This window comes from Columba livia, chromosome 21 (genome assembly GCF_036013475.1).
Source record: "Columba livia isolate bColLiv1 breed racing homer chromosome 21, bColLiv1.pat.W.v2, whole genome shotgun sequence".
In the NCBI taxonomy this organism is placed as follows: domain Eukaryota; kingdom Metazoa; phylum Chordata; class Aves; order Columbiformes; family Columbidae; genus Columba; species Columba livia.
This window is the reverse complement of record NC_088622.1, coordinates 5944561-5972493: the sequence shown is the minus strand read 5'-3', so window position 1 is coordinate 5972493 and position 27933 is coordinate 5944561. Positions and strand designations below refer to the sequence as shown.

Below are 27933 nucleotides of genomic sequence, written 5' to 3'. Positions count from 1 at the left end.
GATTGAATATGGAAAGGGGGAGTGTCAGGAGGATGGAGCCAGGCTCTTCTGGGTGACAACCAGTGACAGGACAAGGGGCAATGGGTGCAAACTGGAACACAGGAGGTTCCACTTAAATTTGAGAAGAAACTTGTTGGGGGTGAGCGTGGCAGAGCCTGGCCCAGGCTGCCCAGGGAGGTTGTGGAGTCTCCTTCTGTGCAGACATTCCAACCCGCCTGGACACCTTCCTGTGTAACCTCATCTGGGTGTTCCTGCTCCATGGGGGGATTGCACTGGATGGGCTTTCCAGGGCCCTTCAACCCCTGACATTCTGGGGTCCCCGCACCCATCCTGTGACTCTGTGTTCTGGGACCCTCCCCGTGCGGCCGCATGGAGAAGGAACCGCCCCGCTCCCTGCAGCCGCCCGCTGATTGGTCGAGCGCCTCTGATTGACGACTGATCCCTCACCCGGCGGGGGGGCGCGCTTTGCGACGGCGGCGGCGCTTGACGGCGGCGGCACTTGGCGGCGGCGGGGCCGGTGGCGGCGGCGGCGGGTCGGCCATGCTGCTCACCGTGTTCTGCCTGCGCCGCGACCGCAGCGAGCTCACCTTCTCCCTCCAGGTGGACGCCGACTTCGAACTGCAAAACTTCCGGGCGCTCTGCGAGCTGGAGTCCGGGATCCCGGCGGCCGAGAGCCAGGTCAGGCCCTGAGCACGGCGGGGAGGGGCCCGCTCGTTCCCCCCCCGCACCCCCGGGGTCCCCTTGGCCGCGTCCCCTCAGCAGCTCCCGGGGCCTCCGCCCGCCCGGGCCCCGAGTTTGGCGCTTATTGTGGGTGGGAGGGACCCTCCTCACGCCGACCTTTCAGTTTTGAGGAGAAACGCGTCTCTTTTTCCCTCAAAACCCTCTTTTTTTTCCCCCCTCAGGAGAGGGTTCCGGGTCTCTGGTGACTCGGTGTCTTACTGGGGTCCCTCCGGGAAGCACTCGGTCTCCTCCCGAAGTGGAGCTGAAAAGGACAGAAAAAGGGTTCTCTTGAGTTTTTCTTGAGTTTTCCGAGGAATTTGGAGTTTTAACGAGGAAGGATGTGGAGGGAGAGGGAGAGAACCGGCGGGGGCCCCGTTGTCCCCTCAGACCCCGGGGAATGAGGCTGAAACGGTCGGGAAAAACAAGGTTTATTCACCATCTCAACCTGCTGCGCGTGTCTGGGGCGGAAAGGGCGGATTGAGGCTTTTTCCCCCCATGTTTTTCTTACAGGTGGGGGATGGAACAGTATGTCCCCCGTTTCCCCAACAAAAATCCCCCTCCAGCCCCAAAAACTCGAGACAGGCTGCGGCGTGGGGGCCGCTCCTGTCCGTCTGTCCATCCCTCTGGGCTTTACTCACTGTTTCGGGTTCAATCACACTTTTACTTTTGCGATTTATACCCATTTATTGCCGGGGCGATGTCGGGTCTGTGTCTGCCGGCCGCGCTTGGCAGAGCTTGCGGAGATTTGTGGCGACGGCTTTTGCTCCCTGAGCCTTTTCCCAGTCGAAATTAATAAAGTATTTTTCCAGTCGAGCAAATATTAGTCAGCGGTGGGAAAACGGCTCAACTGGCCGCGTTCCCTCGCCGAGCAGGTTCCCGACGCTTCACCCGCGGCGTTTTGCTTTTCCCCACTTTCAACGAGCCTTTTATTTGGGGATGGGAGGTCGGTCTAGAGAGGGCAGGAAGAGAAAATTCGGGTGAGGTGGATTATCCTGTAAGGGAAAAGTAAAATCGTGATTTTTGGTGAGTAGAAAGAGAGAAACCACCTTAAATAAAAGTTCCTGTTCATCCTGTGTCTGTCACAGCACCCAAATTCACCGCCGGGAATGGACACAACTCCATGGGCACGTGGAGCGTAAAGTCATCGTTGTCAACTTTGTCCCCCTCGTGTCACCCGCCAGCTCTGGGTGTGTTTTAGGATAATGAGAGGTCACGGATTTTCCTGCTTATGTTTTGCCAAGCGTTCCCTTCCTCTGCGTTTAAACTGCTGCGGCGTTTGCAGTTTTATCGGTCGCAGGTACCGGGGATCAGCGCTGTGCTTTTTGTCACCACCTCTGCATCCCTTCTGCTCGCCCATCTGCCGTTTCTGCAGCGTCTCGCTTTATTTTCGTGTTTTCTAGCCATGTATTTATTGTGTCTTTCTCTCTGCTCTTTCTACCCGGTGTTTGTGAAGTGTTTCGAGGACCTTCGTGGGGACAAAGTCCTAAAATTAAAGTTATCAGTGAGGCAGCTTGCTGTGTAGAAGGATTTTGTGGGCTCAAACCATCCTCCACGAACAGGCAGAATTACATTTACCCAATTTGCTGCTTTACTACTGTTCTTTACTGCCACGTTTCCATAACCAAGGTGCACGTTGGCACAAAAGAGAGGATGAATTTAATTGTCAGGGTTGTGCAGGGTGGAGTAAACCACAGCTGTGCATGGAGGAGGGTTAATCCTGGGTTTATTTTCTGCTGTTTTGGGAAATTAATTGGGGTGGAGGCGAGCTGGGGGCTGGGAGGTTTTGCACGGCGGGGAGGGCGGCGCGAGATAACGGGGACGGGCTGCCCTGATAAGAGGAGCTGGGCAAGGAGGGGGGAAATAATCCATCTCGCTGCGGTTTCCTCCGCGCACCGAGACGGTGGCTTTTCTGGTGAGGGGACAGCTCCCGGCAGCACCGCGTTTTTCTGGCAGCACCGTTAATTCCTTTAGTTTCTCTTTCTCTACGTGCATCTTCTGCCCTTGGCTGGAAGACTTAACGGGTTCTGAATGTGGGTTGATTTGCGGTTGCTGGTGGTATCAAGTACCCTCGATGGTGGTTCTTTGCTCTGTAAGGATGTGTGACCCCACGGCATTGTCCAAAATCCGGCCGTTGTGCCATATCGGTGCCCGTCCCTGCCCAGCTCACCTCCGGAAGAACCGGTACGTGGCCGGTGTGCGAGCTCGCTTACCGAAATATGCTCCAAACCAGACAAAACGCAGCACAATTACATCAGTTTAACAGCAGAGCAGGGTGGGTTGAAAGCACATCAAGCCGTGCTGCTAATGGATGTAGAGTGAGCGCCGGGCGCTTAATTCCTTGTCGGAGGCGTCACGGCCGAACGCTCGTAAATCCAATCCCAGCCGGATGAGGAGGTAAAACCTCACTTAAACAGATTAACTTGGCTGCGCGGGGAAGCTGCCGGTTCAGATTTGCATGTGCAGTTTGGATTTATTATGAGCTTGTTTGCGGGCAATGGTTTTAGAGTCAGTGACGCGTCCCGTAACGTGAGAGGGTGCACGGGGACTCTCCTCATCACAAAATAACCTTAATTACACCGGTAACATCTTGCAAAGCATCGGAGCAGAGACTGCGCACCTTACTACGGCTTGTGTTTGCTTTGGAAGGGACCCAGTCTGGTGCAGTCCCGCTGAGCTCGTTAAGCATGTTCTTAATGAGAAGGTAGGACGCTCATGCTTGTTTCTCTAATTCTGATGGCTCCGGTTGCCATTGCATGTGGTTCTTATTATTTTCCTTGTTCTGCCTTGTTTTTGCCACCACCTCTGATGACGAATCTCCACTTGGAGTGGGATTCTCTGTAATACTTCAGGGTTGGTGGAGTGAAGCAGCGAAATTTGTAGTGTCTTCCAGACCTTAAGACATGTAGCAATTGTTTTTTTTTGGGATATTTTTGGAGGATATTCATATTGCATCTGCTACTCGTGATAACATCGGGTAGAGCCAGGACTGCGAAAGCTTCTCCGAGGCGGCTTTGCCAGTCCCGACCTGCGGCAAACCTGTTGTTGCTGAACCAGCCTTTTCCAGACCCGCAGGGAGACGCGGTCTTGCTAAACTGAACTGGTAAACGTGAAATCTGATCTTACACCGGGCAGGTTTAGGCCGAGTTCTCCAGCTTTGGGCTCCTGCCAGCGCTGGGAGGCTGCTCAGCCCATCTGCCTGGGCTTGTTTTGCTCCTGTAAAGGCGCAGGAACCTTCAGATACTGTTTCTTGGAACTTTTATTGCCGTAAAGCACCTTTTTAATTGATTTTATTTCTTTTGCTTCCCTGTAATTTAGGACATTTTTAGCTATTACAGGTCTAGTGTTAACAGAAATGTTCCCGTGGCGATTACTCATTTTTATCCCAATATGGTTTCATGTTTAATCTGTGGACCCCTTATTAAATCAGGTTATCGTGATGGAAAATGGTGTGACATTGTGTTTCTGTAGTCAAAAGAAGTTAATTCCCTGCCGTGGGCAAACTGTGGTTTCCGGCGTGGTGTCTTTGGGTGCTGAACATCAGAGCCTCAGCAGAGTCGTGTCGGTGGAGTAGACTGGAAATCACTGAGCATTGAGGTCCCCGTCAAACTGGTTATTCTGGGGAACCGTCTTGTGGGAAAAGGCAGAGGGTTTACCAGAACGCTTTCCTAACAAAATAAAAAAGGGGCAAAACGATGTCAGCTTTGTCACGTGTGGTGATTTTTGTTGCGCTCTCTCCATGACCAGATAGTCTATGCGGAGCGGCCTCTGACGGACAACAACAGATCTCTGGCCTCCTATGGCTTGAAAGACGGGGACGTGGTGATTTTGCGGCAGAAGGAGACGGTGGAGCCGCGGCCCTCGATCCGCTTCCCAGGTGAGCTGGGGCTGTACTGCCTTCTGCTCTGAGCATCCAAATGTCTCAGTATTTATCCAATACTGGTGTCAGTCTCACTAGGCAAAATATTTAGGAAGGAGGGTGGGCAGGGATGCTTTTAAAATTGGCTGAAGGGTTTGTTACTGAATTATTTTTTAAAAATTTTAAGGAAGGAACTACCATTTTACTGTTTTTGGGGGGGAATACAGAGAAGGTGAGGAAGGTAACTGCTTGAGAACTGCAGTTTTTGTAAAAGTGTGCGAATTCTCATAGAACCACCGGTTCCCTTCCCGCTGGGTGTAAATGGTGCAGTAATTCGCAGCTCAGACACGTGAACGGGCTGTCGCGATGCGCGGCATCGACGCCCCTGAATCTGCGCTGTGACAAATTCCCAGAGAAGCCGCATCTTAACAAACCCGATCGTGTGGACGTGCGAGAGGCTCCTCTGATGGCATCCGAGCGCAGCCCTGCTCTGTCCTGCTTCTGCAGCACTTCCCAGCAAACCTCTGCCACAAAATATCCCCGGAAAAGGAGGTTCTGCTGGTGGAGGGGGGTGTGGAGGCATTGCCTGAGGTTCCCATCTTCCTGCCTCGGCTGGAGAATCCGTATGTGCAGTGCAGCTCTGCAGAAATGTTACTTTTTCTTTTCTTTCCCCCTTGCTTTTTTTAATCTGAGAGATTCAGAAGTGCCTTAGAGACACTGGGTTTAGCTTTGCGATTGCTCTCTGTGCTATTCACATCCGCAAAGCTGGGAATAACTGTAGTCTGTGATGCAGTGAGTGCATTTCGGAGGATAAAAAAACAGGCCAGATAGAAGGCTGGACCAGTGACATAAATACGTGCGAGCACTCCTAACCCAGTAACCTGAGCACGTGGCCATGCTTCTGACACAAATTCGCAGAATCCCGTCTTAATACCGTAGCATTAAGAGCAGTTCATCCTTCCCATGTTTTTTTCCATGGTGTTTTTCACAGAATCACGAATGTCAGGGATTGGAAGGGCCCTGGAAAGCTCACCCAGTGCAATCCCCCCATGGAGCAGGAACACCCAGATGAGGTTACACAGGAAGGTGTCCAGGCGGGTTGGAATGTCTGCACAGAAGGAGACTCCACAACCCCCTGGGCAGCCTGGGCCAGGCTCTGCCACCCTCACCGGGAACAAGTTTCTTCTCCTCTTTCAGTAGAACCTCCTGTGTTCCAGTTTGCACCCATTGCCCCTTGTCCTGTCACTGGTTGTCACCAGAAGAGCCTGGCTCCATCCTCCTGACACTCCCCCTTTCCATCTTGATCCCCATGAATGAGTCCCCCCTCAGTCTCCTCTTGTCCAGCTCCAGAGCCCCAGCTCCCTCAGCCTTTCCTCACACGGGAGATGCTCCACTCCCTTCAGCATCTTGGTGGCTGCGCTGGACTCTCTCCAGCAGTTCCCTGTCCTGCTGGAACTGAGGGCACAGAACTGGACACAGTTGTGAAGCGCTGATGTCTCTGACTTCTTTTTCCCTCCAGGTCTGCCGCGGATCGACTTCAGCAGCATCGCGGTTCCGGGGACGTCCACGCAGCAGCAGCCGCCAGCGGCACAGCGCCCGCGGCCCTCGCCCCCCGATGCGCCTTCGTTCCCGCAGGGTCTGGACAACCCAGCGCTGCTGCGGGAGATGCTGCTGGCGAACCCCCACGAGCTGTCCCTGCTCAAGGAGCGCAATCCGCCGCTGGCCGAGGCTTTGCTCAGCGGAGACCTCGGTAAGGCGGGTTTTTCATCTGTAGGGGGGAGTTTGAAACTTGGGTTGAGCTTAGTCCTAACAAAACACGGCCACAGGTTTTTAACTAGCTGGGATGTTCGCTGCCGGCTCATTGATGCTGATAAAAGGCACTTGTTGGGAGCACCCAAGGCAGAGTTCCTCTCCTAACAAGACTGTTTCTGACAAGTTGGACGTATTTCTCTTGCTTGGCTTCTTTAATCTCTTCTGTCCCCTACTTTGAAATACCAGCTGCACACATAAGTCGAGTTTCTGTGAAGACAAGTGGCTCAGCTCCTGATGTTTATTCTAAGACTCCCTGAGTGCTTGTTTTCAATAACAGGGTGGTTGCTGCAGCCCAGCACCCGCTGAGACCTCGACAGAGCAGGACGCTGTAAACCCAGCTCTGTCCCTAACGCTTAGCTGCTGCGGAAGCGGACGTCAGAGGAAAAGGAACCAGCAAATAGCCTCTTCAGGGAGCTTTTCCAATAGAAATAGTCATAAATATTTAAGTCTTTCTTCATCTTGAAAGCGTTTTCATGTGTTTTGGGCGCAGTTGAAGCCTAGTCCTGTGTCCTTTGCTTCCTCTATAGTTGAGAAGCTTATGTTGATCCCTCGTTCTTCATGTGCCGAAAGCTTTGAACTCCAGTGTCTTTTCAGTGTGAGAACAGAGAGGTGGTGTGGGCAGCAGAGGATGTGCTTCCAAACCTCCGCAAGACCTTTAGTTAGGAAATAAATCCCTTTGAGTTTGGGGAAATGAATGGAGAGGAAGTGCTTCCAGCAGGAGACTTTTTTTTCCACTTTCAAGGTTACATCCTCGAGCTTTCTCTTGATCAAAGGAAGCTGGAAAGGAACTGGCATGGATATTGTCAGCCTGTTTAATTTTTTAATTCTGACTTTAGCTCGTATCTGGGGTTAAAACCACGTCCTTTGCTTTTTCACGCCTCTGAGTGCTGTGTCCATAGTGCAGGAGAGAAGCTTTTCCCATCACCCTGAGCCGATGTGCTGCTGTCAACACAGGAAACAAGAGGTTAACCCCGAGACACCCAGCGCAGGCTCACCTGATCTGTCTTGTCTTGTGCGCATTAAACTTGGATTCAAGTGTGTGTTCGTAGTCCCAAATCACCGCGGTGAGAAGGACGTGGGGTTTGATCTGGTTGTGTTTCCGCCGTTCTGTGCTGCTGCTGTTGGTGTTTGGGCACAGATCCAGCTGAGCTCAAATACACACACAGATACGTGTCGTGTGATGTGCTGGATGCACCGCGAGCGCTGGAGAAGGCACCTGCTGTACAGAAGCCTAATTTAAAATAACAAGCAAACAAAACCAAGAGAACATTCCCAATGTCTTCCTGAACGTGTAACAGCCTTTGAGACAGAGCGCTTCTCACACCAATTACATTTCTAGAAGCAAACCCAAAACCTTCTGTGTTTACAGAACTTAATTTATTGCCAGGTCTTTTTGGAAACATTTTCTAAGCAGGAAAAGAAAATAGCCAGAGGCCATTCAAAAAGTGGGGATCTGAAAACTGTGTCCTTAAATACCAAGTAGCTGTCCCACCTGGGACGTCTTGATTTCGGTGCTAGGAATTCAGCTTTAGGGATTATAATGGCTCTGTCTCTGCCTGTGTTGCTTGAGTTCAAAGTAAGTTTTGTTGTTGGACGTTTTATTTCTTCGACGTTTGCTCTTTGCTGGATCCGCAGACTGTTATTTGACTGGGGATTGCAGAGTGTAAAACGTGATGGATTTTGCAAACTGTTCTTGTAGAAGGGCCGTCTTACCGAGAGCTCTGAAATCTCCCTTCTAAGTACCCATGCACTCAGGCTTCCCATTTTAATTGCGCAGTTCTACAGTCCTCATTTCTGCTTTGGATCTCATTTATCTGCTGATTTTGCAGCTGTTTTATTTTTTTTTGAGTATTGTGCAGCGATTCTCGCTGCAATACCAGAGTCAATTACTGTTTTAATGGCAGCTCTTTGTTTTCAGTATTGTTGTCTTCCTGTTTTTTCCATTTTTCTTCTCTATAAAAATGCATATGCATTTGATTTGATCATATGCATATGGTTTGATTGTGCTGAGTTTGGGTACCAGCATGAGGAGAAGGAGCTCTGTCCCATTGCTTTTCATCTCAGCGCGTTCCCAAGTCTGCCGCCGATCCCTTGAGGCCCGTCGGTGCTGCTTTCAGAGGAAGCCTGTGCGGCTCAGTCTGCCCCTGAGCGCACGCTGGCATCACAAAGAAGAGTCTGCTGTGCCAGAACTTGATTTGTAAGAGTAATTTCCAGCAAAAAGCTTTTCTGTCTCTCCTTGTCACTGCAGAGAAGTTCACCAGGGTGCTGCTGGAACAGCAGAAGGACCGAGCGCGGCGGGAGCAGGAGAGGATCCGACTCTATTCCGCTGACCCTTTCGATCTCGAGGCCCAGGCCAAGATAGAAGAAGACATAAGGTAACAAACCAAAGTCGCTTGCAGGCTTTGGACATCTTCACGGTGCTTTCTTCCACCATCCATGGCGCTTTTTCTGGAACAAGAGCACTTGTGGGAAGCACTTGGCCGAGATCCTCTTGAGAGGCGGCACTTGGGAGCATGGGGCATGTTTTGAACCGCAGAGCTGGACCTGTGTTAGTCTCTAAGCTGAGCTCTGCACAGCAACCTGGCGTCATTTCTCTCTCCCAGCTGCCTGTGAGATTTGGGGTTGTGTACTGCTAATTGTTTGGTGTCTGTGGGTGATTGCAGACTCTGAAGATGCTGCTGTCAGAAGAGATGTTCTGTAAAAACACGTTCTGCTCGTCAGCGCACGCTCCCTTTTGCTGTCATCCAAATGTAATTGCGTTAGGCTTGATTTCTTAAATTGAGTGATAAATCCTCGAGTCAGAACATGACAGATGGCTTTTTTTCCCCAATAAAGAAACGTCTTTGTGATACAGGCTCATCGTTGGTCAAAACCGAAATTAATTTGTGATAAGAGTCATTCCTGCGTTATGACTGGCAAGGTGTTGGTGCTGGATAAACGCTTAGCTCAGCAATGCAGAAAAATATACATTTGTAGATAGCGAAACGTTGCTTGGAGGCTTAGGAACGCTTTCCTTCCTCCTTAGACAAGGTGACAGATAAAGGTGATGTGCCCAAGGCTGAGGAGCTGCCAGCGAACAGTTTGGGCATCCAGCAGTCCCCAGATTTCACACCCCAATTAGTTTCTCCAAACTCCTTGCTTAATTAGGTGTGCTGTGCCCGAGATTGGTTGGGAGCTACTGTGAGCATCAGATTTTTTGGAGACACACTTCAAGTGTATCTTGGGTAGAGAGTCAAGCAGAGAGAAAACCGAATAATGGTTTTGACACGAAAACAAACTGAAGATTAACCACTGTATATGTACACGAAGTGGGACTGACGGTGCTTTAGCTCCCACGTGGATGCCATTGCCTTTTTTCCTTCTCAACAAGAAACCACGTCTTGTGGGAAGGCTCCTGCCCTGCAGAAGATGGGTAAGAAGATGGGTGTTTTGCCTACTGAGGCAGAAAAATGAAATGGCATCAAAATTGGAAGCCCCTTCCCCTTTTTGGTAGATAAAGCTCTTTCAGATGCAGTCGCTACACGGACCCATCGCTTCCCAGATCACTGTAGGGGCCGTGATGGGCTCTTTGAAGAGTGTTTCTTCTGTAGGCTTCAATTCGCAGCAAGGTCTTGTGCTCTTGGTGTTGAGGTTTTGCTCATCTCCCTCCCTCCCTGTCTCTGGAAAGGAGAAAGATTCCAGGGAAACATTGGAGGATTTGAACGTTCTGTTGTGTGGGATTCCAGCGTTGTAGCTACTGGCAACATCTCCATGGTGTGTTCTCAGTGCTGTATTTTAGAGTGAGTAATCGTGAGGCAGGTTTTGTGCTCACGAGTTCTCCAGGTTAACTCTGCGGTGACAGCTTTGTCGCAAACAAGGTCACCTGGTGCTACAGCGTGAGTTAGGCAAGGAACAGGCTGCTGGGAGCCCCTTGGTGTGTCTGGGATAAGCCTAGATCATTCCTAGCAATCCCCCTGCTAACGAGGCGATGTTTAGCTAACTTTGGCGCGGTGATCTGGCTGTAATGTGATCTGGCTTAAATGTGATCTGGCTGTAAGGTGAGCTGCAGCGGGCGGGATTTCCTCACTGTTTGTAAGTTGGAGGGATGTTTATACAGTTCGACTGATGGAAGGTCTGATTTTTCCCTCTCTTCTCTTAAATTCAGGCAACAAAACATTGAAGAAAACATGACGATAGCAATGGAGGAGGCCCCCGAGAGCTTTGGCCAGGTGGTGATGCTGTACATCAACTGCAAAGTCAACGGACATCCAGTGAAAGCCTTTGTTGACTCAGGTGAATTGCCCCTGTTTTTATCTCTCTCTCCACGCTCTCCTTTCCCTTACTGAGACAATAAATGATCCTTCTAGAAGTTTTCCCCAAAAATTCCATAATAAAGCACTGCACTACAAGATTTGGAAAACCCGAGAGCAGCCTGGGCGTTGTTTAAAGCGAACTGAGCGAATTATTGAGAGAAGCAGCATGTGTGAGTGCTGGAACACCTCAGGTCAAGGCTCCTGGGAGAATTTCTGGGGCTCCGATGCCAGAAAGGTCACGGCCACGTGTCTTATCTCATTTTACACGAGGGGGATTTCACAAGCCTTTAATTCAGTGCTTCCCATCCACAGCCTTAAGGGAGAAGTACCTGGGGTTATTCCAGCTCTACAGTAAATGTACTTTACTGTTCAGTGCTGGTGTGTGTGTGCACAGTCAGTTCAATACAGCAGGATTTATGCCCTAATGCAGTTTCCTGATGCAGGTGGCTTTGTTTCCCGGCTGCTGAGTGCAAGATTTTAAACCCTTACCGGAGAGAATTGGAATTTGTGCTGAGCTGTCAGGATTTAACGCGAATTCTGTCGCTGGTAGGTGCCCAGATGACCATCATGAGCCAAGCTTGCGCCGAAAGGTGCAACATCATGCGGCTGGTAGATCGGCGGTGGGCCGGCATCGCCAAAGGCGTGGGGACGCAGAAAATAATCGGCAGAGTGCACTTAGGTAAGCGCTGGCGTTCTTTGGGCAGCTTTCGCGGCACTTTGACTGCATTTCCCACAGTCTTGGCACCGAGGAGTATCTGGTTTAACGCTGTAATTGTTAGAAAATCCCGCGGAGGAATGAAAGTGCATCTGCAATATGTTTGTTTGTCTCGGGCGCAGTACTCTGGCTTCTGTCTTGTTTAATGCCTTTTAAATGGAATTGCCTTTGCGCTTGAAGGTGAGGGAGCGCTCAGCTCGGAGGGTGTGTTCGCTCTGAGTGAAAAAAACAGGGCTAATGTGAAATAATGTGAAACAGCAGGATCTTTCCTGTTCTGGGTGGGATTGCTGGGCGGTACGAGTTGCTCAGGAAGGGTTCCGGTGCAGCGGAGTGTTTCATGTTACTCGGGGAAGAGAAGGTTTGCTGTGCTCTTCCACGGGTTTTCTGGGTGAGAAATTGTTCTTATTATCTGAAAAATCAACTCCTTTCATTGTGATTTCTCCCTAAACTTGTGCTCTAAGAAGCGCTACGCAGCTCCTCTAGCTTGGAGGGTTAGATAAGCTGCACTTAAAGCTCTAGAGCAGGCCAGCTTTTAAAATAATTAACTACCTGAGGCTGTAGTCCCCGGGCTTTGCGCAAGGCCAGATTTTCTGTGACCAAAACAGTACGTCAGGGCTCTGGCTTCACATTTATCCAGCGGGTTTGGTACTGATGGCGACTTGTTGCTGTTGTATTTCAGCTCAGGTCCAGATCGAAGGGGATTTCCTGGCGTGTTCCTTCTCCATCCTTGAAGAGCAGCCCATGGACATGCTGCTGGGGCTGGATATGCTCAAGAGGCATCAGGTAATGAAACCTCTTTTGAAACAGTTCCTGGCTCTTTCAAGTTAACTGCTCAGTGCAACATAAATGCAGATTTATTAGGATTTTTCTGGGGAGAGTTAATGGTGGATTTTCTTCCAGCCAGTTACAGTATCACAGTATGTTTGGGATTGGAAGAGACCTCAAAAGCTCATCCAGTCCAATCCCCCTGCTGGAGCAGGAACACCCAGGTGAGGTCGCACAGGAACATGTCCAGGCGGGTTGGAATGTCTCCAGAGAAGGAGACTCCACAACCCCCCTGGGCAGCCTGGGCCAGGCTCTGCCACCCTCACTGAGAAGAAGATTTTTCTCAAATTTAAGTGGAACCTCTTGTGTTCCAGCTTGATCCCATTACCCCTTGTCCTATCATTGTTTGCCACCGAGAAGAGCCTGGCTCCATCCTCATGGCACTCACCCTTTATATATTTATAAACATTCATGAGGTCCCCCCTTAGTCTCCTCTTCTCCAAACTAGAGACCCAGCTCCCTCAGCCTTTCTTCATAAGGGAGATGCTCCACATAAGGGAGATGCTTCGTTGCCCTACGCTGGACCCTCTCCAGCAGTTCCCTGTCCTGCTGGAACTGAGGGGCCACAACTGGACACAAGATTCCAGATGTGGTCTCACCAGGGCGGAGTAGAGGGGCAGGAGGACCTCTCTGACCTACTGACCACCCCCTTCTAACCCACCCCAGGTACCATTGGCTTCCTGGCCACAAGGGCCCAGTGCTGGCTCATGGTCACCCTGCTGTCCACCAGGACCCCCAGGTCCCTTTCCCCTACACTGCTCTCTAATATGTAATTTCCCAACCTATACTGGAACCTGGGGTTGTTCCTGCCCAGATGCAGGACTCTACACTTGCCCTTGTTAAATTTCATCAGGTTATTCCCCGCCCAACTCTTCAGCCTGTCCAGTTATGAAAGAATTAGATAGGCTACTCACATCATGGATAGCTATAGGATGTCTGGCTGCTCCCACAAGTTTTTTACTCTCATCAAAGCCGCTCAGAGCTTTGACCAAATGATTTATTACAAATTAAGTCATACGGAGCCCTTTGCTTATAGGTGGTGCTCTTGGCCCGCTCTGCTTATGAGCTGTTCCCGTCGGAAACGGATCGTTTAACCTCGTTTCTCCTTCTTTTCCGGGAATCGCCTGGCTCTCGCGCAGGCCCCTGATGTCTCCATGCTCTTTCGCAGTGTTCCATCGATCTCAAGAAGAACGTGCTGGTGATCGGCACCACCGGCTCGCAGACCACGTTCCTGCCGGAGGGCGAGCTCCCCGAGTGCGCCCGCCTGGCGTACGGGGCCGGGCGGGAGGACGTGCGGCCGGAGGAGATTGCGGACCAGGAGCTGGCAGAAGCAATACAGAAATCCGTAGAGGAAGCAGGTACCGGGAGGAGCCCGCTTGAAATATTAATCTGCACTTGGTTTTTGGGCTGTCTGCCCACAGTCCTCTTTTCTCAGCTCCGAGGAAATACAGTTTAATACAGTATCAGCGAGTAAATTGCGGAGAGAAAAAGGGGCTTTATTCTCGCTTATGGCCTCTAGCTTCGCTTCTCCCTTTCTGTCCAGCAAAACCTGTCTGCATGAAGGCGTTTGGTGGTGCTCGCTGTTATTTTCTACGCTCCTTACAACTTCTTACCCGCTCTGGTTTCTTGGTGTGAGATAAACGGTTGTTTCCGGCAGCCGTTTGCCTGTGTTGAGCTGTAGTCAGGGACGTGGTTGGGTTGTGTGATGTTCTCGCAGCTTTGTGGAGCCTTCCGCAAATCTTGTTCTTAATAGCTGCAGCGTATAAGAATAGAGGAGCTGTAGCAGTACGTGCAAATCTCCGGACAAAAGTTCACAGCGATTTGTAGAAATAGTGCTAGTTCAGCATTATTTCCTTAGAATGGCGCTTGCGCCCTTGGAGGGCGAGTCGCTTCTCTTGCTGAAGGTTGCTGTCGCTCCGAATTTCAAAAGCAGCAGCTGAATTCACATCCTGATGTGGATCATCAGCCTTAAATGTGATCTGCAAAGGGAATTTCACCCTCCCCGTAGCTTTGTTCCCCGTGCTTCTGGAATCCGTGAGCTGCGCGAACGCAAACCGGGACCTGCAGGATTCACTGAAGTGGAGGTGCCCAAAGAGCTAAAGCCAAACTGTCTGAAACGCAGATTTGCTGTTTAATTCCTCCCTTAACTTCAGTATATACTTTTGACTAAAGGAAAGCTTCATTATTTTCTCCCCTGCTATTACAGTGAAGCTTTGAAGACCTCACCTAGTGTATTCCTTTTCCAAAACTTTTCAAGATAGTGTTTTAATGCAAGTGTTTTATAGAAACATTTGAGTTTCACCACCAAGTTTGCCTCTGGAACCGCTCGCTAAGATCCTGCTTCCCACACACGTGCAAAACTCTTTGCCAGGTCATGTTTAAGCTGATAAAGTTGAGTTTTTCAACATCTTAATTGCTGCTTTTTTAAGACTCTAACACGCTCGTGTTTAGAATTAAAGTGCAATAACCAGATTTAACCATAGTTATACACATATAACCAGTTGTAATGCATTGAAACTTCTGTTTAACGCTTCCCAGTTGCTGCTTGATAGTCCAAAGACTTTCTTGCAAATAATGAAGTTATTTACATGAAGGGGAGCACAGGGCTGCACTTATTGGTCTCTTTGACCAATTTTCTTCCTTTCCAAGAATACAAGTTTTCTGGAGGTGCAAATCCATCCTGGGGCAGGCCTGGCTTTAGTGAATCAGCAAGAAATGGTTTACACACTTGATGTTTAAAGCCACATTTGAACGGTTATTAACTTCAGTTGCAGCAAATAGAAACACAAACACAGATTTGACGTTGCCCGTCAGGTTTTGACATCACAGAAGGTCGGACTTGGTACCTTGGGCTCACGTCTCCTCACAAAACCTGGCAGAGAAAATGTGCAAATGTAAATATTGGTTCTTCTCCTGATAAAATTTGAAGCCTGGGTTGTTTTTTTGCAATTTCTCTCCATTTTGGATGAGGTTTTGCAGACATCATGGTTGGATTTAGTTCTCTGCTGAAAGGATTGAATAAGAAGCACATGTCTCAGCCCAAAATATCAGAGTCTTTACAATAACAGCATTTTAGTCAAGTGCTTATAATGAAAAATGCCTAAACTGGCTCGAATCAAAGCTGTTTGCGTGCCAGCGCGGTTCTAAAGAGCACGTGGCTTTCTTCAGCCTGAGCAGCAGTCAGATGTTTCCCGTTGGTGCTGAGCCCTGGAGGAATGTAAAAGATTTATGAGAATAGGAAATGCATTTGGTGTGTTCCCTTAACGCACAGAACCGAGGTGGGGCTTGTTTGCATCGACGCTGGGTCGGTCTCGGACATACCACAAGCCCCTGGCCCACAGGCATTTATTGGCCATATGCTAAGAAATCAGAATATTAACATATACCCTCTTCAAATTATTACTCACTTCCAAAATTAGGTGGTAACAGGAAAACCGAGTGAAAGAACAGGAGAGGGAGAGGGAACGTAACGCAGCCCCGAGGAAGCTCAGCTCCCCGCAAAGCCGCGTGTTCTTTCACATCAGCTGCAATTTTTAGCTGCCTTCTGATAGGTGGTACAATAGGAATCGCTGTGTCCATCTGTAGGTTATTGAAGTTCTCCGTTTGAATGCACCTGGATTATTTTTGAGCTTTATTTAATCCCCCCAAGCCTCAGTGAGGCTTGTGATTTCTGTCATCCGACACGCTGGCGTTCACCACCTATCCAAAGGCAGCCGGGGTGATGTGTTTTACTGCCATTTAGAACCTCCGCGGTCGCTTCATTTATTTCAAAGAGCTTGTTCTTTTCTGCTGATACGCAGCGTTTTGCCCAGCACCTCTGGGAAACTGAGGGATCTACAAAACTGGCAGCAAAACTCCAGTTGCTATAGGAGGAATTGTATTCCGTACACAGCTTTCAACCAGAAAGCCACCGCATCCACGGCTCAGGCTTCCCCTGGTGTAGCGAGGGGTTTATCCCTGACCATGCGCTTTGTGGAGGAGAGTTTGTAGGTGGTGGCAGTGGATCGATGTCCTTGATGGGGCTGGATCCAGCTCCTGTCGATACCGCGGGAGGAGGATGATGATGGCTCTCGGAAGGGTGGCGCTGAGCGCTTGGCAGAATAGCAGCTCCTGCTGGATAAATTACTGCGAATCCTGATGCATTCAATTGATCAGACCCTTATTACCGATCCACGCAGTCAAAACCACACTTCTGCTTCCTCTCTGAAGTCTTGGCTACTGAGCAGAGAGTGTGAACGTAATCCTACCACGTAGAAACAAAAAAAGATCCCTCTGCTTTTCATCCGTATCCTCACAAGCCTCTTTGCCACCCTTACAAAAGACGAGCAGTGTGGAAATCCGCAGGGTAATTCTGGCTTTTCTCATGCTCCAGCGCCGCTAAGTTGTTGTAGCTGTGTGAAGAGCAGATGTGCGGCCAGCAGGAGGGATTGCTCTGTGCCACGGCTGCCGTGTTCGAGAGCAAAGCCCATCGATCAGAGGTGTCGCGGCCTGTCGCCCACCAGTTTTATTTAATGGAGAAGAAGAGACGAGTAGAAAGAGGTGGATTTCTGCCGTGTAAAGGAAATCCTGGCTGTACGTGTGGTTGGCTGTGCCCCAGTACACCTGTGAAAAGAGAGAGATTGCAGGTAGAACAGTGGTTGACGTTGAAACCACTGAGTTTGGAGGCCTCTGGGAAGAGAAAGGAGCTAATGCAACAAATCACGCAGCACAAAATCCAGATTGTTGTTTGGATGGCTGCTGCTGGGCAGAGTGGGGTTTTAATGGCAGAACAGGCAAAGGTCACATTAGCGATTCAACAAGAGCATGAGAGCTGATACATTAGCGAGATGAATTCAGTTATTTAATTGGGCCTGACAACAAGACCCAGTGTTTGGTGCTGCTGACAGAGATCTGAAATCCATCGGAAACAGCGAGCTGGGTTTGATTTCCAGCCGTTTCTTCCCTTGCTTTGCTTTTCCCAGCCTTGGGCAGCCGTTCCTTCTGCCTTTCGCGCTGGGATCTTGAGGCTTTTGCAGCAAGCTGATGTTTGCTCGCCTGCTCCGTGCGATGCCACCGGCCATCGCAAGGCAATAGCTGCAGGGAACACAGCCTGAGAGTTGCGATGCCCTCTTCATTCTCATTTCAACATCTTCAGCCGTGCGGAGAACAAACCGGAACGGTGCTAGACACGTGCCTTGTGCTGCAGGTATTTTATCAGGAATGTGGTATCACCCGTGGGCCGCTCTGCGGCGTAGATAGTACAGAACAGCCTTTAAATTGTTCTCCGACAGACTTATTTTGATGTAATGAATCCAGGCCAGGCTGGACGGGGCTCTGAGCAACCTGAGCTGGTGCAGATGTCCCTGCTCATGGCAGGGGGGGCACTGGGGAGCGGGGAAGGTCCCTCCAACCCAAACCATCTGTGGTTCTCTGAGGAGCTCCTGCTGCTCATGTGCTGTCCCGACGGGCCATGGGGAGGGGTCACAGGACGATGACGGTGCATGCGGTGTGCTCTGAACGCTAACCCCAGTTTGCTGTGTTTGTTTCCTAATCCAAACAGAACGTCAGAAGCCTTGATGCATGTAGTGTGTGTTTGCTGCAGCTGGAATGGGCCACAGACCAGGTATTTATAGCCAGCGGTTTGTCAGTTCTCGGTACTACGGTGAAAACTGATTCTCGTGTGTCCTGACTACTTTTTTCTTTCTGTCTTCTGTTAGAGAATAGTGACAAAGAAACTACCTCACTGGAAATGCCCTCATTACCAGCTTCTGATGGGTTTCAAAATCCAGTCCAGTCTTCAGGACTAAATTCCAAGATCTGTAATCCCACAAATCAATTACTTGATCGTTCTGTCTCTGCCCCTGCTGCAATTTGCTCATCCGAATCTAGCCTCGCAGAGCCCACTGATCCTAGAGCCGCCAGGTCTTTCGAGTCTCCAACCGAATTCCAGATAACCCCAGAAGAACAACATCCTCTCTCATTACCGCATCTTTCCAAGAACGCTTCCTCGGCAAATAACGACCCTTCTCCCCAGCCGGGGGAGGTAACCTGTTGCAATCCAGCTTGCCTTTCACAGAAGACACTCAAAGACGCATTTATTGCTGACAGTCTAAAGGAATGTAACGCTAAAGAACAAGACCGCCATCAGGAACACCCTTTGGAAGTGACAAAAGAAAAGAATTTGGCTGACGCTGAGCATGGGCAAAATAAAGATACGTGTCTGTCTTCAGAACAGGAACAAAAGCATGAGCTTCCCGTAGACCATCAGATGTGCAAAGAACCAGAGGAGGAACATCTGGAGAAGCAAATGAAGACAACTGACCCAGAAGCTCCTGTCATGGAAGAAGCCGGCCAGCCAGAACGTCCTCCTGCGGGAACGAGAGGAGGTGGACTGGAGGACACGGCTCTGTCCTGCGTGAAAGGGAGTATCCAAGCATCAGCCTCCCGGAGCTGCCTGCACACGGAAACCTTCATGGAAATAGATGTCATTGAGCAGTCTGTAGCTGGAGCGAGCGAGCAGAAGCAGCAGGCTGAGAACAGTAGAGTGTCTGACCCAAGCTCAGACATCTCTTCCATGGAGGTGGAGTCGCTGAAGCCTGCGTCCTCCTCGAGTGATCCGCTCTCCACCGGTGACGTCCCACGGTCCAACAGCACTAGTGAAGTTCCTGCCACTTATAACGAGTTGTCTGATGTGGCGGCTCAAGACAACTCGTCCCCCTCCAGCACCCGCCAGCTGGACACGGATGCGGGAAGACCTTCCGAAGAGCCGTGTTTCTGTCTGGCATCAGCCTTGAAAGAGCTTCACAAACTCTTGATCATCAGTCGGAAAGGAGAATGTAAAACCCTCGCTTCTGAAGACGTCTCTCGGCTGGAAGGGGTTCACCAAGAGCCAGCGGCGCAGCAGAAGGGGCTTTCTGAAGATGAGCAGAAAGGCTCAGATGCAGCCGGCCAGGAACAGAGCTGTTCCTCCTGCGAGGGGAGTTCTGAAGCTGGAAGAGCAGAGGGGAAACAGTTTTGGGATTCCAGCGCAGGCAACATCAGCGCTGGGTCTCCCGGTCACGTGCCGTCAGCTCTCGGAGAAGGTGCTTTAGAGAATCACGAGTGTTCGGGAGGGAGCGATTTGGTCGTGGTGAATTCTGCAGCGACATCCGACCAGCAACAGAGCTCTGAGCAAGCGGAGGTTTGGGCAGAAGGTTCTCAGAGTCCGACTTCAGAGAAAAACGCATCTGTTTCCTCCACGTGTGCTTGGGATGAAGCTTTGGATGGAGATACTCGGAGCCTGTTCGCAGGAGCGCCCGGGGGAAGCAGCGGTTCTGCTCCTGAAGGGCCGTTGCCATCGGGTGGGTGTGAGGAACCGCAGCTGCGCCCCCGACCCGGCTGTGCTGGACTTTCCTCGGCCTCTTCTCCACCTGCTTTCCCTGCGGCCGATGTCGACCGCATCCTCGGCGCTGGTTTTACCACGCGGGAAGCTCTCGAGGCTCTGGAACAAGCGGATGGAAACGCAGATCTGGCTCTTCTCATTTTGCTAGCCAAAAATATCGTCGTTCCTACGTAACTACGGAAGAGGTAGCTGACGGGGGTGCTTTTTCTTTCAAAGGACATATCTAAATTACACATCGTAACGTACAAGCAGAATGTTGAGCCAGATTTTTTAATTATTTACAGCCAAAGTAACTTGTCTCTTCTGTTTCCCTCGTTAGATTTGGCCTTTTCAAAGAAAGAAAACGTCCTAGCATTGTGTGGACAGGCTAGCTTTTAATTATGCCTACTGGATTAAAATTAGTGGTTTTATTTAAATGTACAATTTTAGAATAAGCTCCAATGTTACGAATAAAAAAAGCAGAAGCCATTATGATCACTGCCCTGTCCGGCGCGAAGCAGATCGCGAAGCGAATTGACCGTGCACGTGTGCACGGGCCAGGAGGCGCCCGCAGGTTTCGGTGTGGGGCGGCCGCCAAACGGCGCTCGTGCAAACGGACTTGGTGGATTTGCACCGATTTTTAGCTCTCCTGCGCTTTTGTAACCCAATGTCCAGCTGTGACGCTGAGGAAACTACTCTTGGCAGCTACTAAAGGTACGTAGGTGCCCACAGACGTGTAACACTTTGCGAAGGGGTTGTGGAGGGGGATTTTGGAGGCGTGTGTTTTGGGTGTGCACGGCGAAGGCTGATGCCTGTTTTTGCCAAACCCTTTGATGCTCTTGGGCCAGTGCGTTCAAGTTTACAACGTGGGGATAGGGGATAGAAGAAGGGAAGGGATAGAATTTGGTGCTACCAAACCTTCGGAAATGTTTTAACTTATTTGAAGATGCGCTGGGATGAATCGTAGGTGGGGAGGGAAGGGAAGGGAAAAGGAGTGGTTTATTTTTTCTAGCATTGCCCACATTGTGTTTTTCCCTCATACAAAACAAGCTCAACCACTTCAAGGCAAAACCTTAATGATGAAATTGTTTAACAACCCAGCCATGTGTCATGGCTCTTAATCCCCCTCTGCCCGGGGAAGAACGAACTGTGTCCGTGGCTGCGTTCTCTATGCACCGAGCGGGGATGCGACCAGAAGAGGAAGAAATCAGCTCTGCGCGAGTTGATCTGGATGCTTGGGGGTGATCAGCCTCTCAGCTGCGGAAACGCAAACTGCGGGAAGCCCGGGTACTAATTGAATACCTCTTAAAGAGCGAGGGCTCCCCAATAGGGTTTATGAAACAAATGCACTGACGTGGCTTCTGCTTTAGAACCATCGTGGCCTTTCGGGGAGTCCCCGTGAGCAGCCCACCCAGGCTGTGCCGCAGAAAGCCCTTTCCAGATGCTTTTTTGGGGGGATGAACTACTTAGCGATGGCTCTGCAGAGCCCCAAAACACTGTTGGGGCTGGGGAAGGGGAAGGAAAGCGTGGCTGAAACACGACACCAAATTTTAAGTAGGAACTTTTACGTAGTCCCACTTGCAAACCACAGAATTCGTGGCTTTGTGTCAAGTGTTCATCTCGAATTTTCTTCTTCGAGCTAAACCTGAAGTGATGGACCAGCAGCGGCTGGAAATAGGTTTTGTTCATGGCTTCCGTTTGTTGTTATTGTTGTCTCAGGCCTGTGTTCCTGGTGTTTTGTTTTCCCTGTTGCTTCGCAGGTTTGTTACATGTACGCCAGGCTCTTTCCATGCAGGGTGGCATTGAAAAACAACACCAATTTGGTTTCAGCTGTGAACCTGCAGGAGTTTCTGCTGTCAGGGAGCAGTGGCTGTCAGGTTTTTCTTGGGTAGCCAGGAGATCCTTTAGAATAATGAAGAGCTTTAAGTTATTCCTCTGTTCGAAAGGAGCTTCTCCGTGAGCTGTGGCCGTAGCAGCCAGGCCCGGGTTGAGCTCCCCGTGATGAGCAGCAGGCGGTGGATCCGGGCATGTGTAGGAAAAATGATGCTTGGCTGTTCAGGAGCCTCTTGCTGGAGCAGCATCGAGTAATTCCCTTCAGGCTCTGTTCAAAATGAGTTACTGAGGTGAGGCTTTATGATCTTCACCGTGCAGGTGGTAAGAGTTACCCCTGCTGGAGGTCTCTTTAATATTCTCCTTGCAATGAGCACGTCAAATCAGCAAAGATCCCCTGTGTAACGCTGGGGCTGGTACAGGAGTACAGTGTCATCACATCTCTCTCTAGGAGCCTTAGGAAATGAAATATATTAGACCCATTCCCATCTGCATCTGGTTCACTATCAAAAGCGCAACAAGAGTAAAGCTCCCAGCTCTCGGATCCAGAGCATCCTCAGTCTGAACGGCCAAATCTGCTCCCGATTTCGCGCCACGGGTCCCGGCGAGGTGGTGCTGGAGCAAACCCCCGCCTGGCACATCGACACCAGAGCTGAATTTGCGCCCGGAGCCTGCGGGTTCGTCTTCTTGAAGCATCAGATGTTAGCCGTCCAATGTTATACCCTTTTCCTATTTACGCTTTATGTTTTTAGAAGCAATTGCTAATCGCTAAACAAAGTACCGCTGCTTTGCACCAGGGTAAAGGCTCTAGTTTTACGGCCGCATTTACTTGGGCTGCGTATAGAGAATTTATGCTATAAAAGCTTTAGAGCATCAACCAACTTGCTTCAATGCTCAGTTTTACTCTTTGTCAAAGGTGAGTTTTGAAATCTGCCCTTCTGCCAAAGCTGTACTGAAGCATTTCTCAATAGTGCTGGAATTCCATGGGTAACTTCCTCAGAGCTGCTGGAAACAAAGCCCGACCCCCAGCTGATCAATACCTGTAAAACCCCTTTATCAAGTTGGTCCAAGCCTGGTGATTTAAATCTAATTTCAGAGCCTCGCTGCGTGCTGCTTAATTAACGAATAAGTTTGTAGGAGCAAGATTTATGTTGGAGAATATCTGGGCAGTGGTGAGTATTGAGGTTAAAATAAAATGGACTAGAGTATGTATTTAGCAAATGCTGTCTAAAAGGCGTCTCCTGTTTTAACGTGCATGTGTGTCCTCCGCTGTACGCGATCCCTTAACCGCTCTCTGGCATATGAAATAGGACTATTTCTGTGTTCTGCTAGAGCCGGGCATACAGGTAACGCCAAAAGCTGGTCAGGTTTCCAAGGAACTGCGTGCCCTGGCCTAAAATAGAGCTCTTCGCTCTTCTCCTCCTCATCAGTGCTCCAGTGTACTAACGTCACATCGGCTTAGCAAAATTATTGCGGTATGAAAAGTCCATCAGTTTCCTGAAGCCACGGTGGTCACGGCTGTTGGTTTCTGGATGTATTTTCGGCCTCTCGCTCTTTCTAAACACAAGCTCTAGGTGAGTTTAGAGGTGATGTGGAGCGAAATACCGACGTGAAAGTTTCTGGGCACAGATAATTGTGACAAGAGGAGGAAATATCTCCTGGCGATGGTCCTTGGCACGTTCACCTACTGCGGGACGAGTTGAGCTGCGTTATCCTGACAATCTCTGCCTTGTGCTACGTACGTTCACCTTTCCACGTACGTTCACCTTTCCACGTACGTTCACCTTTCCACGTATGTTCACCTTTCCACATAGACACTTGGTCTCCAGGACTGTTAACCCCGTACCTCCAGATGTGTGCCCTTCTTTCTGTCCTTGTCTCTCCCTCTTGCCGTCTCCCTTCCTCAAAAGTAGCAATATTTAAGTGTACTCGCTGAATGCTTAACTTCCAGATAAGTTTTCTCTAAACCACTATGCCGTTTATGAATAAAAGGAGGAACGGATCCCAGAGGTTTCTTCACCAGACTTGGACTTCTTGCCAAACAGCTTCCCCAGCATGTGAATTCAAAGAGGACAAATCCTGAGGTATTTTACCTGCATCTCTCAGAAATCAGCTTGGGAAATGGGGTCGGTTTCACGTTCATTCCCTTCGGAAGCATTCAAGAGATCTCTTCCTGCACTGTGTAGATGTAGCTTAGTCCGCGATCGGAACGCGTTGCGGTTCGGGTCGCTCTTCGATGCTTTTTAGCTTAAAGAGTTTTACGAACTCATTTAAAGGAACTTGAGGGAATCAATACTCAGGAATCCTAAAGCTGGTTGCATTTGTGTCATTTACTCTCCTGGGCTGAACACGCCGCGGTTGTCCCCGCGGTGGCCGGAGGGAGGAGAGCGGTGTCGGTGTCAGCGGAGAGCGGGATGTGGTTCTGCCCAAAGTAATACACACTTGATTCTTTTTATTTTTATTTCTTTTTAATATTGGGGGACTGTTTATCAACAAAACCGATGTGTAAAAAATTTGATATTTAAAAAAAAAAATGAATAAACACTTTATCATAATGTTGCTTGATTAGTCTGTCTGTGTTTCTGCGGTTGGTATTTCTGAGGTCACCGTCCCTGCGCTCAAACCCTTTTATTCCAAAGCCAATAGAATTTCCTTAATGTTGCTATTTCAAACATAATGAGGAGAAATCTCTGGCTAAAATGTAAACACCTCATTTCCAGCCAGATTAGGAGATGGTTGGCTTTATTTTTTTGGAGACATCCGATCCCTAGAAAGCTCATGAGAGTTTAAGTTAGAAATAATTTCTCTTGGTGTCAGTGAACAGGTTTGGAAAGCGGGAGCCGAGGATCTTCCTCTGAAACTTGTGGCACAATCAATGAACCCAAAGCGCCGCATTCGTTTCATGGAGCAGCGATTCCTTTTTCAAACCTTGTAAAACAGACGCACTTTTCCTTGAGACGAGCACCGAGCTTTCGACCATTAAATCTCAGAAATGCAGAGAGCAGAGACGCCCAAAAACACGAAGGGTTGTGAATCAGTTGCTGTGACAAAGCGCTTTTTGGACAGCGGGTTCCTCCTCACGTGTTCAGAGCTCTACACGGGATGCTGTTGTCACTACTATAGCCAAGTTACTTTATGTCATTAAGGCAGGTATTAATTAGGAGGGCCAAACTGCATTTTGTGTCTGCTTTCAGGTTGGGGAAGTCTTTAATGCTTGGGCTGCTACTGCCCCGTTCAGCGTTTTCATGTGGCCAAAATAAAATGTTTGTAGTTTCGTCTGGGAGACAATTTAAGGACTAAATACTCTTAATGTTTGAAAATTATTTTGAGCGCTTGGCCTTGTCCTTTTTTTCTTTACAAAAGTGGTATTATTCTGGTGTACAAGTGCAAATTAGCGCAACCATGAGTGTGGTTCATGTTTGGGATTGTCCCAGGCTGAATCGGGGCATCAGCACTTAAAGCTGCAGATCTTTATATGGCCAAGAGAGGTTCTGACTCTACGTAAAATTGACTTCGGGTCGGCGTGCTTCCCTTGGTTCTGTTTTGTGGACACATTAGGGTAGGACAAGGGCCTCCTCCAGAGGTTTAGAAGTGACGGATGAAGGTTTTTTGAGCAGGTGCAGAGAGGTGAGTGTTGTATGAGTTATATGAACTATGAGAGTTGCATCACGGTGCTTCCTGCACCACGCCAGCTCAGAGAATGGTCGGCAGGGGAACCGTGACCGAGCCCTCGCTCGCGTCCACTGACTCGCTTCTCGCCAGTCTCGTGGTTTCGGCACGTGCCTGACATTGCTTTGCCAACTGACCCACGTTTTGGGTGGGTTTGTCACCAGGATGGGATTAAATCCTGCTGGCTGTTGATTCACTCCAGCCTCATGTCAATTATCTTCTCTCCTTGGGGGGGAAGGACCCCTGGGGAACACGCTGCAATGCTGGCTCCACTATTGCACAACGCAACAGAACTCACTAATGACAGGGCGCTGTCACGATTGCCGACCAAAGCGTTGAGTCACGCCAACAAGGATGCGAGAGCTTGGCGTTGAGATCCCTCACAAAGGAGCGGCTGCTTCTGAGTCCCCTGCTGAAAATTGAAAATGAGAAGCGTTTTAAAATGCAAACACTAGTGCCTCGTTGTGGAAATGGGGGTGTGCTGCGTGAAACGCAGGGCTCACCTTTACTTACCCTGATAAACCTCTGCTTTATTCTGTGGTTTTTCATAATACTGTGTTTCTTTCTTCCTTAAATCTATATTGTTGTCTCCTGCAATGTTTTGTGTGTGTCTATATCCTTCCGGATCACCGGCAGCATTATTGGGGTGCCCTACGACTGCACTGCATGGTAAGGTATGTATTTTAGGAGGATGGTATGTGGCATTTACCACACTTTGCGGCAGGAGATGAGCTCCACCTCGGTGACTCATTCTGTCCTTCCTTGCTATCCATTTGTGTCCTGATGGCTCCTCTCCTTGTGGGAGATGTTCTTCGTGCTAACTTTGGGCTGTAAATACTGAGCAAAGAGTTTAAAATCTCTTGGGAAGCGGGTCGGGAGCAGATTACCGTGTGGTGGGGGCGGGATGGTTCCTCCTGAGCGGGGGAGCTGGGAGCAGGGAAATTTCCCTAATCCCTAATTTTGTGGTGGGTGCTTTAAGGAATTACAACCAACCCGTTTGACTTGGACTAAACCAGACACTTGGGGCATTCAGAACATGCAGAAAAGTCGTCGGAGACCGGGAGTTCTGCCGTACCGTGGTGTGTTTACAGGTGTACGCGCCGCGCGGAGTCTGGTGACCCCAGGGCGATGAAGCATTCAAACGGATGCACTTACCCGCTGGCAGGTGCTGTGCAGCTTGTTTCCTTTATATCCAAAAAAAGGTGCACTGGATCTGTTGAGCTTCTTTTAAAGGTTCTGACTTAAGCTTGTTGGTCCTTCCAGTGACTTGTTAGGGATGAGACTTAAATATTTGAGGCTCAGGACTGCATTGTAGTGGGGTCGTTCCCCTCTAATCTCGCCCCAGTCCAGGAGAGCTTTACCTTCTTCCCCAGGCGCTGAGACAAACTCCGATCCTTGCTGGCATCTCAGGACAACGCTTCTGCTTCTCCAGATGCTTGTGGGGAGCTGAGAAAATAAGTTCTATGGTTTAGATTGGTTTTAACCCAAGCGCTAATGAGCTCTGTTCCCTCCCCTGATAATTTCTCCCCTGGTTTCCAAAGCTGTTAGACTGGCTGGGCCGTTCCTGCGAGCGTGGGGAAGGAGCGGGCTCGGCCCGGCGTGTTTTCTCCATCCAGGTCCTTGCGCAGCCCTTCCCTTCCCCACCAACAGCGTATTGTTATTTGCAGAGGTGGGAGCTTTTCCTTTTTTAATCGCTTTTACTTTCAGTTTGGTTCTCCGTTCTCAGGGGCGGATGTTGCAAGGGCGATAAGCAGCCCTGCGGGACAGCCCCAGCGCATTCACCTGAACCTCGGGAGGTGCGTTTATCACTAATTTTATCTTTTATTTTCATAAAACACCCTCCTCCATTAAGCCTTTGCACCAACTCCTGGCTCTGTCCTGCGGTGGCGAGTGGGGCTCGTATTTGTTGGGTTTTAGGATCTTTTCTCACTGATGGAGGTTTGGGCTTGAGAAACGCTTGATCTGGCCCATTTTTGGCTCCGAGGTGCTGTGCCACCAAGCACAAGTCATGAGGGAACTGACTCCATCTCCCCGTGTGTCTCCAACTCCATCTGCCCCTGTTTCTCTAACCCGCTCCCCTTCTGTCTCCGCACTGTCCCCAGTGCCATCTCCCCTCACATCCCCTCAGCGTTCGGCTGGGGGGGAGCCAGTGTCACCTCCCTGACCTCAGCACCATCTCCCCCCAAGTCCCCTCACTGTGCCAACAGTCCCTTCAGCTTGGTCATGAGGGACCCAGCACCACCTCCCCTCACACCCCCTTCCTGTCCCTTCACTGTCCCCAATGCCATCTCCCCTTACGTCCCTTCACTGTCCGCAGTGCCACCTCCCCTCATGTCCCCTGAGTCGTGAGGGACCTGACTCCATCTCCCCTTGTGTCTCCACACTGTTCCCAGTGCCATCTCCCCTCACATCCCCCCTTCTGTCCCTTTACTGTCTCCAATGCCACCTCCCCTCATGTCCCCTGAGTCGTGAGGGACCTGACTCCATCTTCCCTCGTGTCTCCACACTGTTTCCAGTGCCATCTCCCCTCACGTCCCTCCTCCTGTCCCTTTACTGTCCCCAATGCCATCTCCCCTTGCACCCCTTCACTGTCCCCAGCGCCGTCTCCCCTCATGTCCCTTCAGTGTCACTTATGCCATCTCCCCTTATGTCCCTTCGCTGTCCCCAGTGCCATCTCCCCTCACATCACTGTCCCCAGCACCATTTCCCCTCCTGTCCCCAGCACCATCTCCCCTCACCGGCCGCTGAGGGACCCCCCGCCATTCCCCGCGGGCGCCCTGGGGGCGGGAGGCGGCGGCCCGGCGGGGCGGTCCCGGTGCCGGCAGCCGGGGGCGGGCAGCGCCGTTCCGTCCCTCCCGCCTGACCTCAGTTCCTG

At 50.2% G+C, this 27933-nt stretch overlaps 1 protein-coding gene and 1 long non-coding RNA gene across 3 annotated transcripts; one reads left to right on the top strand and one right to left on the bottom strand.

Moving 5' to 3' along the window:
* Positions 1–478: 478 nt before the first annotated feature.
* On the top strand, positions 479–23948 carry LOC102097188 (protein DDI1 homolog 2). Of its 2 annotated transcripts, XM_065037648.1 has the most exons (10): positions 480–678; positions 4465–4594; positions 6096–6326; positions 8637–8763; positions 10533–10660; positions 11231–11359; positions 12075–12178; positions 13389–13578; positions 17760–17822; positions 17917–18136. In XM_065037648.1, exons 1-9 carry the CDS (start codon positions 541–543, stop codon positions 17774–17776), a joined length of 1194 nt encoding a protein of 397 aa, XP_064893720.1. In that variant the 5' UTR covers positions 480–540; the 3' UTR covers positions 17777–17822; positions 17917–18136. The 2 variants fall into 2 exon arrangements, with proteins under 2 accessions (XP_064893719.1, XP_064893720.1); XM_065037647.1 differs by lacking the exon at positions 17760–17822 and having other exon boundaries at positions 479–678; positions 17917–23948.
* Positions 23576–27933, bottom strand: LOC135575953 (uncharacterized). Its single transcript, XR_010467449.1, has 3 exons — positions 27797–27933; positions 26214–26504; positions 23576–25470 (listed from the first exon to the last, which is right to left on the bottom strand). It is a non-coding gene; the product is annotated as an uncharacterized LOC135575953 (long non-coding RNA).

What these genes read in the sequence shown, in the direction of transcription:
- LOC102097188 (XM_065037647.1), top strand. Translation starts at nt 541, where the DNA reads ATGCTGCTCACCGTGTTCTGCCTGCGCCGCGACCGCAGCGAGCTCACC. An exon ending in AAGATAGAAGAAGACATAAG is followed by an intron (nt 8,764 to 10,532) that starts GTAACAAACCAA and finishes TCTTAAATTCAG; the next exon opens with GCAACAAAACATTGAAGAAA. An exon ending in GAAAGCCTTTGTTGACTCAG is followed by an intron (nt 10,661 to 11,230) that starts GTGAATTGCCCC and finishes TGTCGCTGGTAG; the next exon opens with GTGCCCAGATGACCATCATG.